The sequence below is a fragment of the Mobula birostris genome, chromosome 18 (assembly GCF_030028105.1).
Source record: "Mobula birostris isolate sMobBir1 chromosome 18, sMobBir1.hap1, whole genome shotgun sequence".
Lineage (NCBI taxonomy): Eukaryota > Metazoa > Chordata > Chondrichthyes > Myliobatiformes > Myliobatidae > Mobula > Mobula birostris.
This window is the reverse complement of record NC_092387.1, coordinates 52,686,268-52,700,844: the sequence shown is the minus strand read 5'-3', so window position 1 is coordinate 52,700,844 and position 14,577 is coordinate 52,686,268. Positions and strand designations below refer to the sequence as shown.

Here is a 14,577-nt window from a genome sequence, read left to right as displayed (position 1 = left end):
ACTCCAAGCAACTAAGCAACTCTGTGAAAAGGTTATTGAAAAGCACAAGTCAGGAGATGGAGACAAGAAAATTTCCAAGTCACTGAATATTCCTTGGAGTACAGTTAAGTTAATCATCAAGAAATGGAAAGAATATGGCACTGTAAATCTGCCTAGAGCAGGCCATCCTCAAAAACTGAGTGACTGTGCAAGAAGGGGATTAATGAGGGAAGGCACCAAGAGACTTATGACAACTCTGGAGGAGTTACAAGCTTCAGTGGCTGAGATGGGAGAGACTCACATACAACAACTGTTGGCTGGGTGCTTCACCAGTTGCAGTTTTGTGGGAGGGTGGCAAAGAGAAAGCCACTGTTGAAAAAAACCCACATGAAATCTCGGCTAGAGTTTGCCAGAAGGTACATGGGAGACTCTGAAGTCAGCTGGAAGGTTTATTAGTCTGATGAAACCAAAATTGAGTTTTTTGGCCATCAGACTAAACACAATGTTTGGCGTAAGCCAAACACGGCACATCATCAAAAACACACCATTCCTGCTGTGAAGCATGGTGGTGGCTGCATCATGCTGTGGGGATGCTTCACTGCAGCAGGCCCTGGAAGGCTTGTAAAGGTAGAAGGCAAAATGAAAGCAGCAAAATACAGGGAAATCCTGGAAGAAAACCTGATGCAGTCTGCAAGAGAACTGCGACTTAGAGAAGATTTGTTTTCCAGCAAGACTACGACCCTAAGCATAAAAGCCAAAGTGGACAGGAACAGCTTAAAAATAACAAGGTTAATGTGCTGGAGTGGCCAAGTCAGAGGCCAGACCTCAATCTAAATTGAGAATTTGTGGCCGGACTTGAAAATGGCTGTTCACTTATGACCCCCATGTAATCTGACAGAGTTTAAGTAGTTTTTTTAAAGAAGAATGGGGAAAGGGGGTGAATACTTATGCAATCAATTATTGTGGTTTTATATTTGTAATTAATTTAATTACTTTTTGGAGATCTGTTTTCACTTGGACACAAAAGAGTCTTTTCCTGATTATCAGTGTCAAAAAAAGCCAAATTAAATCCACTGCGATTCAATGTTGTAAAACAATAAAACATGAACACTTCTGGGGGGAGGGGGGTAAATACTTTTTATAGGGACTATACATTATACAACCTTGAGATTCGTCTCCTGACAGGGAGCCACAAAACAGAGAAACCAAAAATAACCCATTAAAAAAAGACCGTTAAGCACAAATCATGCAAACAATAATTGCAAGCAAATAGCGTTCTGAACTATAGTCCACAAAGAGAGTACAAGACCCAAGACAGATAGTTCAGTGCAGAGCCGAGTAAGCGTCATGGAGCAGCAAGCTGAACCTCACCTCAGGCCCCGACACCCTGACCTTTTCAATCTGGCCCAGCGCTAATATCATCATCCTCGATATACTCTAGAGCTGGGACCCCACTGCCTCAATTTGGCCTGTACCTGACTTTTCGATTCGGCCCAGCGCTTAGATCATCGTCCAAACATCATGTTCAGTCACTTCCATATGCCCTCATGCACCTGGTCCCCACTGCCTCGATTTGATCTGTACCTGACTTTTCCAATTCGGCACGACACTTAAATTGGTGTCCAACCATCAGGTTCATTTAATCCATTCCCAAAAACTTGTCTCCTGGATCATGGTCCTTGTCTTTGTTACTAAATGACAATAAAAGAGGACTGCGTGTCCTCATAATCTAATATACCCTCTTTCTCAATGCCAGTTTTGTCTAATTAATCTGTGATGTGATATTCTTTCACAGGACTACATCGTTGAAGTTGTAATTGTGATTGAAGCAGTATACAGGGATACAAAGCCAATTTACTTACGACTGAAAAGGTTGCATGTTATGCAAAAACGGTCGAAATCCTGAGATGCACTCAAATACTAGTGTTCCAAAGCTCCAGTAGTCTACAGTGACTGTGTAAGATTGTGAATCAAATAGCTCTGGAGCCTAGAAGAAAGACAACAATGCTTTGAACACACAAGTTGTTTTTGGATCTCTTTAAAATAAAGGATAAGAAAGTAAACCAACATTAACTCAAAAACGTTTGATATTCATCTTACTATGGTACAAACTGTGATCAGCTAAAATCGGCGTGATCAATTCATTGACAAACCTGATACTGGCAATTATTTAATCTCTAAGCAGACCATGTTATAATAATAACAAACTTTAGATAAAATGAACTGAAAATATAAATAATAAATTTACCGGTCCTAGTTCTTCTACAAAGAGGTTACATGAAATATGAATAACCTTCTTCAGAGATTTACAGATTTGACTTGACTGAAAGATACACTTACATACATCTCAATTACATACATTTCCTACAAGTCAAGAATATAATAGATACAATTTTTAATCTGAAACTCTCTGATAACGGTTCAATATCTTACATTTATGGTCTACTGTTGGGACTGAAAAAGGCCACTTTAGATAAAATTAAAGGAGATTGGGAAAAGGATTTACAGATTTTCATATCTGAAGAGAGCTGGAAAATTATTTTAAAATTGCTTAATTCTTCATCATTATGTGCTCGTCATTCTTTATTACAATTCAAAGTGGAACACAGAGTTCATTTGTCTAAAGACAAGCTCTCCCGTTTCTACGCAGATATTTCCCCTTACTGTGATAGATGTACTAATGGAGTGGCCACACTAATTCATATGTCTTGGACATGTCCGAGCCTTGAAAAATTCAGGAAAGATATATTTCAAACTTTTTCTGCACTTTTCAATGTCAGCTTTAAGCCCAATCCTTTGACTGCCATGTTTGGTATTGTTGAGGATAGAGCTACAAAATTGAAGCCATCTAATTTGCGGGTATTGGCCTTTATGTCTCTTATGGCCAGGAGGGCGATCTTGCTCAAGTGGAAGGAGGCCGCCCCGCCCACTCATGCTCAATGGCTATCTGACGTTATGTTGTGCCTCGATCTAGACAAGATTCACTGTTCAATTTCTGATTCAACACATGATTTTCTAATATTATGGGGACCCTTTCTAAATTATTTTCATAATCTTTGAACTGTTATTAAAGTATGGATCTGAGCCATTATTATTATATCATATGGTAAGGTATTTTCTTCTTCTTTTTCTTTTACCAACCAGCTCATTTTGGGAGTGGGGGTAAGTTCTTTTTTAAATAAAATACAATTATTTTATTTTTATTTCATTTTATAATTCAATCTTCTTTTCTACATGATTGATTTGGAATATGGGATACTGTGATCATAATACTGTGATTTAAATGTAATGTAATTCGTATTATTTACTTGTACCCTTTTGAATTTTGTATTTGTATTCATGCAATTTATATAATATCAATAAAAATATTGAAAAAGAAAAAATAAAGATACACTTACAAAAACATGGAGAAAGTTTGTCCCACTTCCATCAGGGAGGAGGCTGCGTAGCATCCACACCAAAAGGACCAGACTCAAAAACAGTTACTTTCCCCAGACAGTAAGGCTGATCAACACCTCCACCACTATTTTATTATTTCCTGTCATTCACATTATGTACAGTGGTGCTAGAAAGTTCGTGACTCCTGTAGAATTTTCTCTATTTCTGCATAAATATGATCAGATCTTCACTTAAGTCCTAAAGCTAGATAAAGAGAACCCAATTAAATACATATCACAAAAAACTTTGTACTTGTTCACTTATTCATTGAGAAAAATTATCTAATATTACATGCATTTGTTGGAAAAAGTATGTGAATCTTTGCTTTCAGTAACTGGGTGACCCCCTTCAACTAAATCTTTCCAGTAACTGTTGATCAGTCCTGCACATCAGCTTGGAGGAACTTTAATGCCATTCCTGCTTACAAAATTGCTTCAACCCTGGGATGTTGGTGGGCCTTCTTGCATGAACTGTTTGCTTCAGGTCCTCCCACAACATTTCTATAGGATTAAGGTCTGGACTTTGACTCGGTCATTCCAAAACACAAATTTTCTTCTTTTCAAACCATTCTGTTGCTGATTTATTCTTGTCTTTCCGATCGTCTTTTTTCACGATCATTTTCATTTCAGGTGACGGACTGCTACCCTGACATTCTCCTATAAAATGTCTTGATACAATGTTGAATTCACTGTTCCCTCAACGACTGCAAGCTGTCCAGGCCCTGAGGCAACAAAGCAGCCCCAAACCAGGATGCTCTTTCCACCATGCTTCATAGTTGGGATAAAGTTTTGGTGTTGGTGCGGCATGCCCTTTTTCCTCCAAACATAGCAATGTGCATTTCTGCCAAAAAGTTCAACTTTATCTATCCAAAGAACATTGTCCCAGAAGCGTTGTAGAACATCCAGGTGGTCTTTTGCAAACTTGAGAGGTGCAGCAATGTCTGTTTTTAGAGAGCGGTGGTTTTCTCCATGGTGTCCTTCCATGAACACTATTCTTGTTAAGTGTTTTTCTTATAGTAGACAGATGACCAGAGATTTTAGCAAGTTCTAGAGATTTCTGCAGGTCTCTTGCCATTACCCATGGGTTCTATTTCACCTCCTTCAGCAGTGCATGTTGTGCTCTTGGTGTGATCTTTGCAGGATGTCCACTCCTAGGGAGAGACCAACAATACTAGATTTCCTCCATTTGTAGACAAATTTTCTTGCCATGGACTGATGAATATTTAGGTCTTTAGAAATGCTTTTGTAGCCTTTCGCAGTTTCATGCATCTCTACAATTCTTCTTCCAAGGTCCTCTGAAAGTTGTTTTGATCAAGGAACGGTGCACATAAACAGATCTTTCTTGAGAAGAGCAGGCTCTGTCAGTAGCCTAACTTTGTTTGTATATTTATAAGGCAGGGCATCTCTACAACCCACACCTTCAATCTCATCTCATTGATTGGGATTGGAGCACCTGACTCCAAATAGCTTTTGTAGAAGCTATTTACCCCAGATGTTCACATACTTTTTCCAACAAATACATGTAATATTGGAACATTTTTCTCAATAAATAAATGAACAAGTATAATGTTTTTGTGTTATTTACTTAACTGGGTTCTCTTTATCTAGTTTTAGGATTTAACTGAAGATCTAATCACATTTTAGGTCATATTTATGCAGAAATAGAGAATTCTTTACAATTGTCTGCACAAACTTTCTAGCACCACCAAATCCTCCAAGAGGACCACAACCTTCTCATGGTGTGGAGGCTTGCATACCTCAATGACCTGGAGAGCTATGCTGGTTGGAGTCAGAGCTTTATGCTTTAGCTTTTGGTAGGCCACCCATGCCAAACAAGTCAAAGGGTAGAGGCCAGATTCCAGGTTCGGGGGTTCAGCTCAGGGTTAACAACCCTGACTGGTCAAACCGAACCGTAATGTAAACAGCAATGAAGAATACTTCAGATCTGTGTGCAATGGTATTCCTGAGTATCCACCTGGGACTTACATGACTGATAGTAAACCGAGAGGAAGCTACTGACATGATGAAAGAAACCGTGAATGCCACCAGAGACGGAGGACCTTCATTGCTGCCCAAAATGCCAGTGCCATAACGAGCAAAAGACGACCTTATATGTAGCATCACTTTATGAATATATAATCAATGTAAATTAACTTATGTATTTACATTTGTGTTTTTCATTATTATTGATCTTTTTTTTTGTGCTGCATTAGATCTGGAGTAACAATTATTTTGTTCTCCTGTACACTTATGCACAGAAATGACATTAAACAATCTTGAATATTGAATCTTGAACTTATTCGCTTTTGTCAAACACACAAAGTAGTCTTCAGGCAAGCTGGAGTCATAGTGTCAGCTGAATAACTTAAAGCAAGATTGATATCAAAATGCTGTTTTCCTTTTGAAACTGATAAAACTGAAGCATTTCTACTGGAGGATGGAATTATAAAATGACAGGCAATTGTGATTTAAAGGTGTAAAGGATTTAATAATCGGGAATTTTAATAGACCTATATTCTTAATTCAAATTTCTTACCTTTTCCAGGCGTAACATTCTCCCAACAGTAATCATTGAATACATTTCACATGCTTAGAAATGCTACTGAGACCGAATACAATTAATTGCGTTCATAAGCACAAGAAATTCTGCAGCTGCTAGAAATCCAGAGTAACAGACGAAAAATGCTGCAGCAACTCAGGTCAGTCAGCATCCATGGGAAGGAACAGACAGTCGACAACTTGGGTCGGGACCCTTCATCAGGATTGGCCTGATTATGTTCATATATTACGATACCTAAGTCATAGCACAATAAACAATGCAAAGCAAAACTTACCAGATATTGTAATGTCCCCACGAAAGATGTGCAAAGACTTCCTTGGTCTAGATCTTTGGCATAGCCCAAGTCAATTATTTTATGTATCAACTGCAATAACAAAAATACATTTATTTGCTCTATTTGGCAAATATTTTTACAACTGAGTAAAATCCTTTTACTGAATATTAAATTCTGTTATGTGGATCATACATTTTGTTGTTAGTTACCGATAAAATTTAACTCCTATTTTCTCATTCCACCTTCACCTCACTATAGAAAAACAAAAGAGAAATGCTGCTAATGCAAACTCCAAATGAAAACTGGAGAATGAAGCTGCTGTAATCTTGTATAACTGTTGAGAAACTGACTACAAAAATCAAGTACTGAAGATAAGTAAAACACTGAAATATAATTTGAAGATCAGCTAAATGGAATCACAATTTCAGTGAAACACATTGTGAATTAATGGGAACAAAAATATTTATCAGCTTTTGATAAATGTTTGAATAAAAATGGAATTACATGGTTGCCATGGATTATGTCTTATTAGAAAGCTACCTCAATAAAGTCTGGAAGAGCACTGTTTGTTCATTATTAACAAATGCTGCTATAGGCGTCAATGAAACAAATACAGATCACAACGCAACCAACACTCAGACTGATTCTCAGTGGGGAAATGAGGCAAGAGGGAAACGAGATTCATGCATTCCTATAACTCAGCAAACTAACTAAGCATGAGAGGGGAAACCATTCCCTTGAGATTACCTAGTTACGACTAGGTAAGCAAGAATCAAACAGAGCAAAGATAGTCACACTCAAATGACAGATAAAGGTGCTGCAGAGGAAAGGTCAAGTTATTGTGTTGAGAAGGGAACTGACACCATTTGTCTTTGAATGGACTCTTGTGTGCATGGATTCGAAACTGATGGAAACCCGCTTGATGAACTTCAAGAAAAATGGGCTCAGATTTAGGAGATGACAATTCATTCAATGATCTCTATCAGAAGTAAAGATTGGAGTTGGAGCAGTAGTTGCAAGGACAGAGGGGACAAGATGCTTTTTTTTTTAAATAAAGGAAATGCTGAATTGAAATGAAGAAAATGGCTGGATTTTGAAGTACAAGTTATATTGAACATGCACATTTGGAGCTTCTGCAAAATGCTTCCTTCATTTGCAAATGAATGATTTGTCCACTTAACAAGGAAAGCTATCATTATAACTAGCATAGATGCAAATCTCTAACTGAAGGAAGAGAAAAGGAAACAGAAACAGAAAGATCATACATTGATCCAATGCCTCTATCATAACAAAAACAATTAAATGGTAAGGCATGGACAATCAGACACAAAAGAAAAAGGTCCAGGATGAAAGGATTAGAAATCTGCCCATATTTCTTAAACTTTAGTTGGATAAGCAAAGGATAAAACTCTGCTTTCCCCCCCGCTGCTGTCTGTAAAGAGTTTGTACGTTCTCCCAGTCACTGTCAGTTTCCTCTGTATGTTCCAGTTTCCTCCCAAATCCCAAAGATGTATCGGTTAGTAAAGGGTCACATGGATGTAACTGGACAGTAAGGGCTCATTGGGTCAGAAGGGCCTGTTACCATGCTGTATCTCTAAATAAAAATAAAATCAATAAAATTCTATCTATTTTTGTTTTAATTATTGTTACAAATCACTCACCTTGCCATTATCATCTTGCAATACAATATTTTCAGGTTTCAAATCTCTATGAATGATTCTGTGGTCATGCAAATACTGGATGCCAGAACCTGGTTAAAAGTAAATCCAAAATAGTAGGTGAAAGCAAGCTTGTTTTAAAGCAGCGTGCTTTTGTTCTTAGGATTGATCAGATCATAGAATATTCATGATACAGGAGGCCATTTGGTCCATGGTATTCATGCTATTTGGCCTAATCCCACCTTCAAGGACTTGGTTCTCATTTCCACAGGTCAGGTCTGGTTAAGTACATTTTTCAAGCACCCTTTAAATGTATGAGGACTTCTGCTTTTACCATCCTTCCAAGTTAGTGCCAGACTTTTACAATCCTCTCAGGAGAGAGATTTTTCCCATATTCTCCCTCTTTTAATCCTTCTACCAATTAATTTAATCCAATGCATCATGCATTTTGACCTTTTGTGCCATGGATTATCTGATGTATCAAAATCAAATATTGTAAAAGAGCAGTAGGTTAGAGAATGTGAGAACTGCAAGGAGACCATCATTGATCATAAGAAAAAAAATACGCGTTACATGTTTCAAGACTTTACAGCATCTTGTTTCTTTCTAAATGAACTTTTCCATTTACAGATTTTGTTTTATATTACCCTTTCTGACACTTCCAACTTTGCTCTTCCACAGATAAAATAGGCAACTCTTCAAAATTCAGTTTAGCATTCTTTTTAAGAGCGAGGAGATTGGCACCGCTTTCTCACCCCCGCTCCCATTAAAAAATTAACATCAATGTTACACAGGGAGAGACGAGTGCCCTGTTGTCAATACTTCAATTCAAGTGCAGCATGGAAACTGAACCTCACAGATAATATTATGCACCTCAGGGACTGGCCCCAGTTTGCTTTGTACAACATGAATCAAGAGGATCTCATAGGCTAAGGCAGTTCAATTCATTTTCAAATCTTTACAATTTCTCTTCAGGAAAACCAAACACCTTTCCTTGACTCATCATTAAACCAGTTAGGTCAACTCAAGAGAGATATTCTCTTTATTGAGCTCTGCGATCATGTTGACTTCTCTGTGAAAACTTCACTGCTTAGTCAACATGCTACAGAAAAATAAGTTTTACCACATTCAATGTACATTACAGTTGTTACATCGAGATTACTTTAAACTTAGTGAACATGAACATCAATATATTCACCTGTAACTTCGAAATCTCAGCCAGGTCTCTCAATTCGTAATAATAAAATATCTGAGATGTGCAAGGATGCCAGAAAGGTGACTCAATAAATGCATAATATATGTAGGAAACCTAATAATTATAAATGAATAAAAGTACCTACCAACATCTTGCAATAAGCTTAATACTTGGCTTTCTTTAAGTCCACAGCAATTTTCAGGCTTGCTCAACAACTTGAAACAAAATGCAAAGTTAGCAAAAAAACCCACAGAAAACACATTTGAACAAAAAATACTAAAATTATCCTGCACGAAAATGGAAGATGCATTATAAACCTCTAATAATAAATACACAATTCAAACTAAATATATTCTGTTCAAACAAATTATTTAAAAAATGGGAAAATGCAAGCACGCTCATAGAAAATTAAAGAGTTTTCCACAAACATAAAAAAGGCAAAAACAAAATTTTAATGTCCATTTGTTGTAAGCTATGTTTTAAATGTACATAATGTACATAAATATAAGCAATGTTTTAAATGTATAAAAGTGCCAATTATAATATTAGCTTTATAGAACCATACTGTATGGCATGCAAAATTTGCACGAGTAAAACATAACTGAATGAATTTTGAGTTTAAAAATTAACTGAGAAACAAAGGTTTGGATATGTTTCTGTAGGAAAAGATAAAATTACTTATCAACAAACTCCTATATCTCCATGTCAGGCAACCTTGAGCAGAAATAATCAAGAGATGCTACAGCATCACCCAGGATAAATGTGAAAATATTCTTACCCTAAATTTAGGTTTCTATCTCAACAACAGAGAGAAATGCAACACCTGAGCAGAATTTTGTTTTCTCCCCTCTGATGATGAGATGAAGATTAAAAGGTAAGCAGTGACAGACCTGATAAGGGTAGCAACCCGAAACATTGACTGTTTATCCCTCTCTATTGATGCAGCCTGATCTGCTGAATTCCTCCAGTATTTTGATACCATCTAATGCTGGAGAGGCTGCAGGCTACTTCTGCTGCTATTTCTTAATGATTCCAGAGGGCTGGAAAATTACAAATGCCACTCCACTCTTCAAAAAGAGAGGGAGGTAGAAGAAAGGAAATTAAAGGCCAGTTAGCCTGACTTCAGTGTTTGGGAAGATGTTGGAATCCACTATTAAGGATGTGGTTTCAAGGTATTTGGATGCTCATTATAAAATAGGCCAAAGTTAGCATGGTTTCCTTGAGGGTAAATCTTGCCTGAGAAACCTGTTGAAATTCTTTGAGAAAGTAACAGGTAGGTTAACAAGAGAGTCACTGGATGTTGTTTACTTGGATTTTCAGAAGGTCCTTGATGGACTGAATGGCCTAATTCTACTCCTTTGTCTTATGGTTTTATGTTCTTGATCAAAATGACCAAATTGATGTCTACACACACAAAATGCTGGAGGAACTCAGCAAGCCAGGCAGTATCTATGGAAAGGAGTACAGTCGGTGTTTCTGGCTGAGACCCTACATCAGGACCAGATTAAACAGATGTTTAATACATAAAGAAATTCTTTAAAAAATTTGCAATCACATTAAATCCTCTATAAGCTAAAATTTTCACTTTAGTGTGTCCTTCAAAATTACCTTACGCAAGTTACCTCCTGTACAAAATTCCATCACTAGTAGAGGGACATCATTACATGCAATATCCTGCATTTCCTCCGGAACTTCACGAGCTTTCACAACATTCGCATTGCTTAACCTTTTTTTTTTGGAGGAGGGGCAAGAGAAGAGATGTGATGTTCAGATACCCATGATAGTAGAAGTAATCGATAAACAGTCAAGTGCATTGAAATGAGAGAAGGAAGGACATTAAACATTACAGCACAGGAACAGGCTGTTTGGCCCACAATGTTCTGCCAATCCAATTTAGTAATCAAATGGACAAACTAATTAATTCTCTGTGCCAACAAAAAGTCCATATCCTTCCATTTTCCTCATTTATGTGTCTATCTAAACATCTTTTGACAGTCTCTAATGTATCTGCCGCTGTGTAAGCAAATTGCTCCTCACATATTCTTTGAACCTACCCCATCTCACCTTAAATGATGGAAAACAAACTAGAAAACACATTTAACAAGCTTGCCAAATTTAACTTTACTGTAGCCTTATTGATAAACTAGAACAAATAGTCTCCACTGTAAAACAATTTCTATTTTTTGAAAGTTCAACTGTCTGAACTATACATTTGAGATTTAACAACATGAAGGAAGTGGCTAACTATTCACAAAGAAGAGGCGCAATTTGCTATCAGGCCTCAGTACATCATGGAACGTTACTCCTTGTGAAAGGTCACATACTCGGTACTCAGACTGTGGCCATTAGAATTCAAAATTGCTCATGACATTCCGCAGAACTTTGTTTGGAAGAACTCACTCCATTAGTACAAGACAGCATCATCTCAGTGAGTCTAACTAGGACACAGGAAATCAGGAAAAGAATTTCTTTATCCAATTTCTGAGAATTCATCATTTGGACAGTTTGCCAGCCGGCACAATAGGAATCTACATATTCGGGTCAGACTGAAGTTACTGAATGTTTGAATGACCTCCTGCATTTTTACAACATCCTATACTGATGTTTTTTCGGCAAGTGCCCATAAGGGAGGACCAGTAATGCAATACTAAAATGTGATCACATTCATTTCCCGTGTTTCAACATGATCAGTGCTACTGGCCAAATGAAAGTTAAGCTAAGATATAGTCTGCTGATTCTGCATGTTACACTGCAGATCTCTAGAGTCAATTGCAGATCAATCACCAATTTCAAAGCTAAATCAGAAAATCTGATTAAAACCTTTGCAGAGACCACCCTATCTGGCCTGACAAATCTAATCCCATACTGAAGGTTTGCCACATTATTTAAATTTGAAAAATCTATTATAGTCTTTTTGACGAATTATGTTTTCCTGGGGGAGGGGGAATGAGGGGAAGGCGAATGAGGGGAAGGGGTTGGAATTAATAGAAACTGTACAAACTGTGCAGACCAACATACTCCCTTCAACCACCCAGAAAAAGGCAGATTGTCTCACAACTCACTGCTGTTTGGGATGCCTTGCAAATTCGGTTGCTATATCTACCTCTGGTGCAAATAATAACCACATTTTAAAAAAAAGAAAAAAATTACTTGATTAGATGTTCTCAGGCTATGCTAGATAAATACAAATGCTCTCTTTATTTGGTTTATTGAAAGATGAAAATTACAACTTTCACCCTTTCATGTCATTTGATATGTTTGCTCAAATCCATGAGTTACCTATACTTTGATAAGTTTCATTAACTTTTGGCTATTTTTAAGATTCACAGCTAAGTGAAATAACATTTTAAATATTAATGAAATTACATTCAAATGTACAGTGACAAAAACAGTGCAAATGTAAATATACCAATGCACAACACAACCAATCAAGGAAATATGAGAGCGAAGTTTCATGTTTTCTGGATGGACAACCCAATTTATTTTCATTGAAATTATGCTAAAGCAGTTTCTTGACATCTGCACTATATGTGCCTATAATGAAAGACCAGTAGGTATCCACTTGAGTATTATTTTGTTTCAGGTTATTTTCTAGACTTAACTAAATCTCCGCTGCTTACCCTCCAACACAGGTCTTCAACAACTCATCTCAAAACCACAAGCGATTCTGCAAATGCTGGAAAACTACAGTAAACACATAATGCTAGAGGAACTCAGCAGATCTGGCAGCATCTATAGAGGGGAATGAAATGCTGATGCTTTGGGCCGAAATGTTGATTCCTTATTCCCTTCCATAGATGCTGCCTGATCTGCTGAATACCTCCAGCATTTTGAGTGTGTTACCCACTTTTCAATATCTACTCTTCCCCCAAGTTGCCTCCTACTTAAGAAAGCAGTTATTTCCTATCTTACTGTACATGTCACTCATGGGACTTGGGTAACCAAACATGCGTACCACTTCTTAACATGAGGAATATGCTTTTGCAAGCTATTACAAAGCCTATAATGATTTTCCCAAGAATCCCTCATCAATTCATTAAGTGCTATACTGTATATAAATAGCTAGAAACAGAATGAATGATCTGAGGTGGCTAATGGTTCCTTAAGCCATTTTTTAAAGATCAACATCTGACATCAGTAACAGAAACACTCAAACCCTAGTTCTCTCAAGAGGTACTTACTTTTTCATAATTTGAATTTCATAGCACCATCTCTCTTTGTTTTTTGCACTCAACTCCAAACGGCAGGCTTTAACTGCTATCCTCTCTCCAGTAGTCTGGAATAGAATTGTGGATTATAAGGCTTATCTCCAATAAAATTCATGTGGAATAGATTGCCAGAGACAGCCGTGGAAGCTAGGTCATTAGGTATAGTTAAAGTGGAGGTTCTTAGGTTCTTGATTAGTAAGGATGTCACTGGTTATGGGGAGAAGGCCGGAGAATATGTCTGAAGGGATAATAAATCAGCCGTGATCGAATGGCGGAGCAGAGAAACGATCTAATTCTGCTCCTGTGCCTTATTGTCTAAAAATAAAAGATAATTAGTCAAAATTGCTGACTAAGGTACTAATAGATGACAAATTTCAAACAATGCACTCACATTCAGTTCACTTGAACATTTATCTGAATATTTGGCTTACAAACCATAACTAATGTTAAATATACATCTTATGGAATTCTAAACTATAAAGTTGAAAGTAAATTTATTATCAAAGTACATACATGTCACCATATACAACCTTGAGATTTGTTTCCTTGCGGGCATACACAGTAAATCCAAGCAACACAATAGAAGCAATGGAAGACGACATTAGATAAAGAGACCTTGAAACTGAGTCCATAGGTTGTGAGAACAGTTTAGTGATGGGCTGAGTGAAGTTATGAATTCTGTCAAATTCACTAATAACATTGACTATTTGAAATGAAACCTTCAACATGAAGAATTGCTACCAAATTGAGTCAATTTATTGATAAGCATTGACCTTTTTATTCTGAATCACCATAAGTAGTGTCAGCAAGATTAAGCGCTTCATAGCCAAGCACCATTCACTATTCATCTAACACTCACAAACTAACACGACAGAGAATATAAAATCAGATTTCAGTAGAAACCCTCACTTATTTTTCTTGATTTTGAGATACACTAAAAAGCCATGACCTGACAATGGTGAAGACTTGTCTTCATAATATATCCCGACCTCTTACTAAACTAAAAATTGTAATTTCTACTCAGAAATGTAGAAAAATGCCCAGGCGTATTATGGTCACAAAGGGAAGGACTAAATCAATTGAGAGTATTACCACACATTCAATTAACTTTCAATTATATTAAGTGTTATCAAGTGGCATAACTTAAACACAAGGAATTCTGTAGATGCTGGAAATCCAAAGTAAAACACTCAAAATGCTGGAGGAACTCAGGTCAGGCAGCATCCATGGAAATGTTTTGGGCTGAGACTGAAAGAGTAGGTTGAT

The 14,577-nt window shown here is 37.1% G+C and overlaps 1 protein-coding gene across 4 annotated transcripts in view; it reads right to left on the bottom strand.

Annotated features, from left to right (window-relative positions):
* Positions 1-14,577, bottom strand: part of chuk (component of inhibitor of nuclear factor kappa B kinase complex) — a 94,710-nt gene that overhangs the window by 66,819 nt on the left and 13,314 nt on the right. For all 4 annotated transcript variants that reach the window (XM_072282697.1, XM_072282696.1, XM_072282698.1 and 1 more), the window contains 6 exons: positions 13,285-13,379; positions 10,712-10,829; positions 9,249-9,318; positions 7,912-8,000; positions 6,251-6,340; positions 1,842-1,966 (listed from right to left, as the gene is read on the bottom strand). In XM_072282697.1, coding sequence (XP_072138798.1) covers positions 1,842-1,966; positions 6,251-6,340; positions 7,912-8,000; positions 9,249-9,318; positions 10,712-10,829; positions 13,285-13,379 — 587 coding nt within the window. The remainder of the gene's footprint in view (positions 1-1,841; positions 1,967-6,250; positions 6,341-7,911; positions 8,001-9,248; positions 9,319-10,711; positions 10,830-13,284; positions 13,380-14,577) is intronic.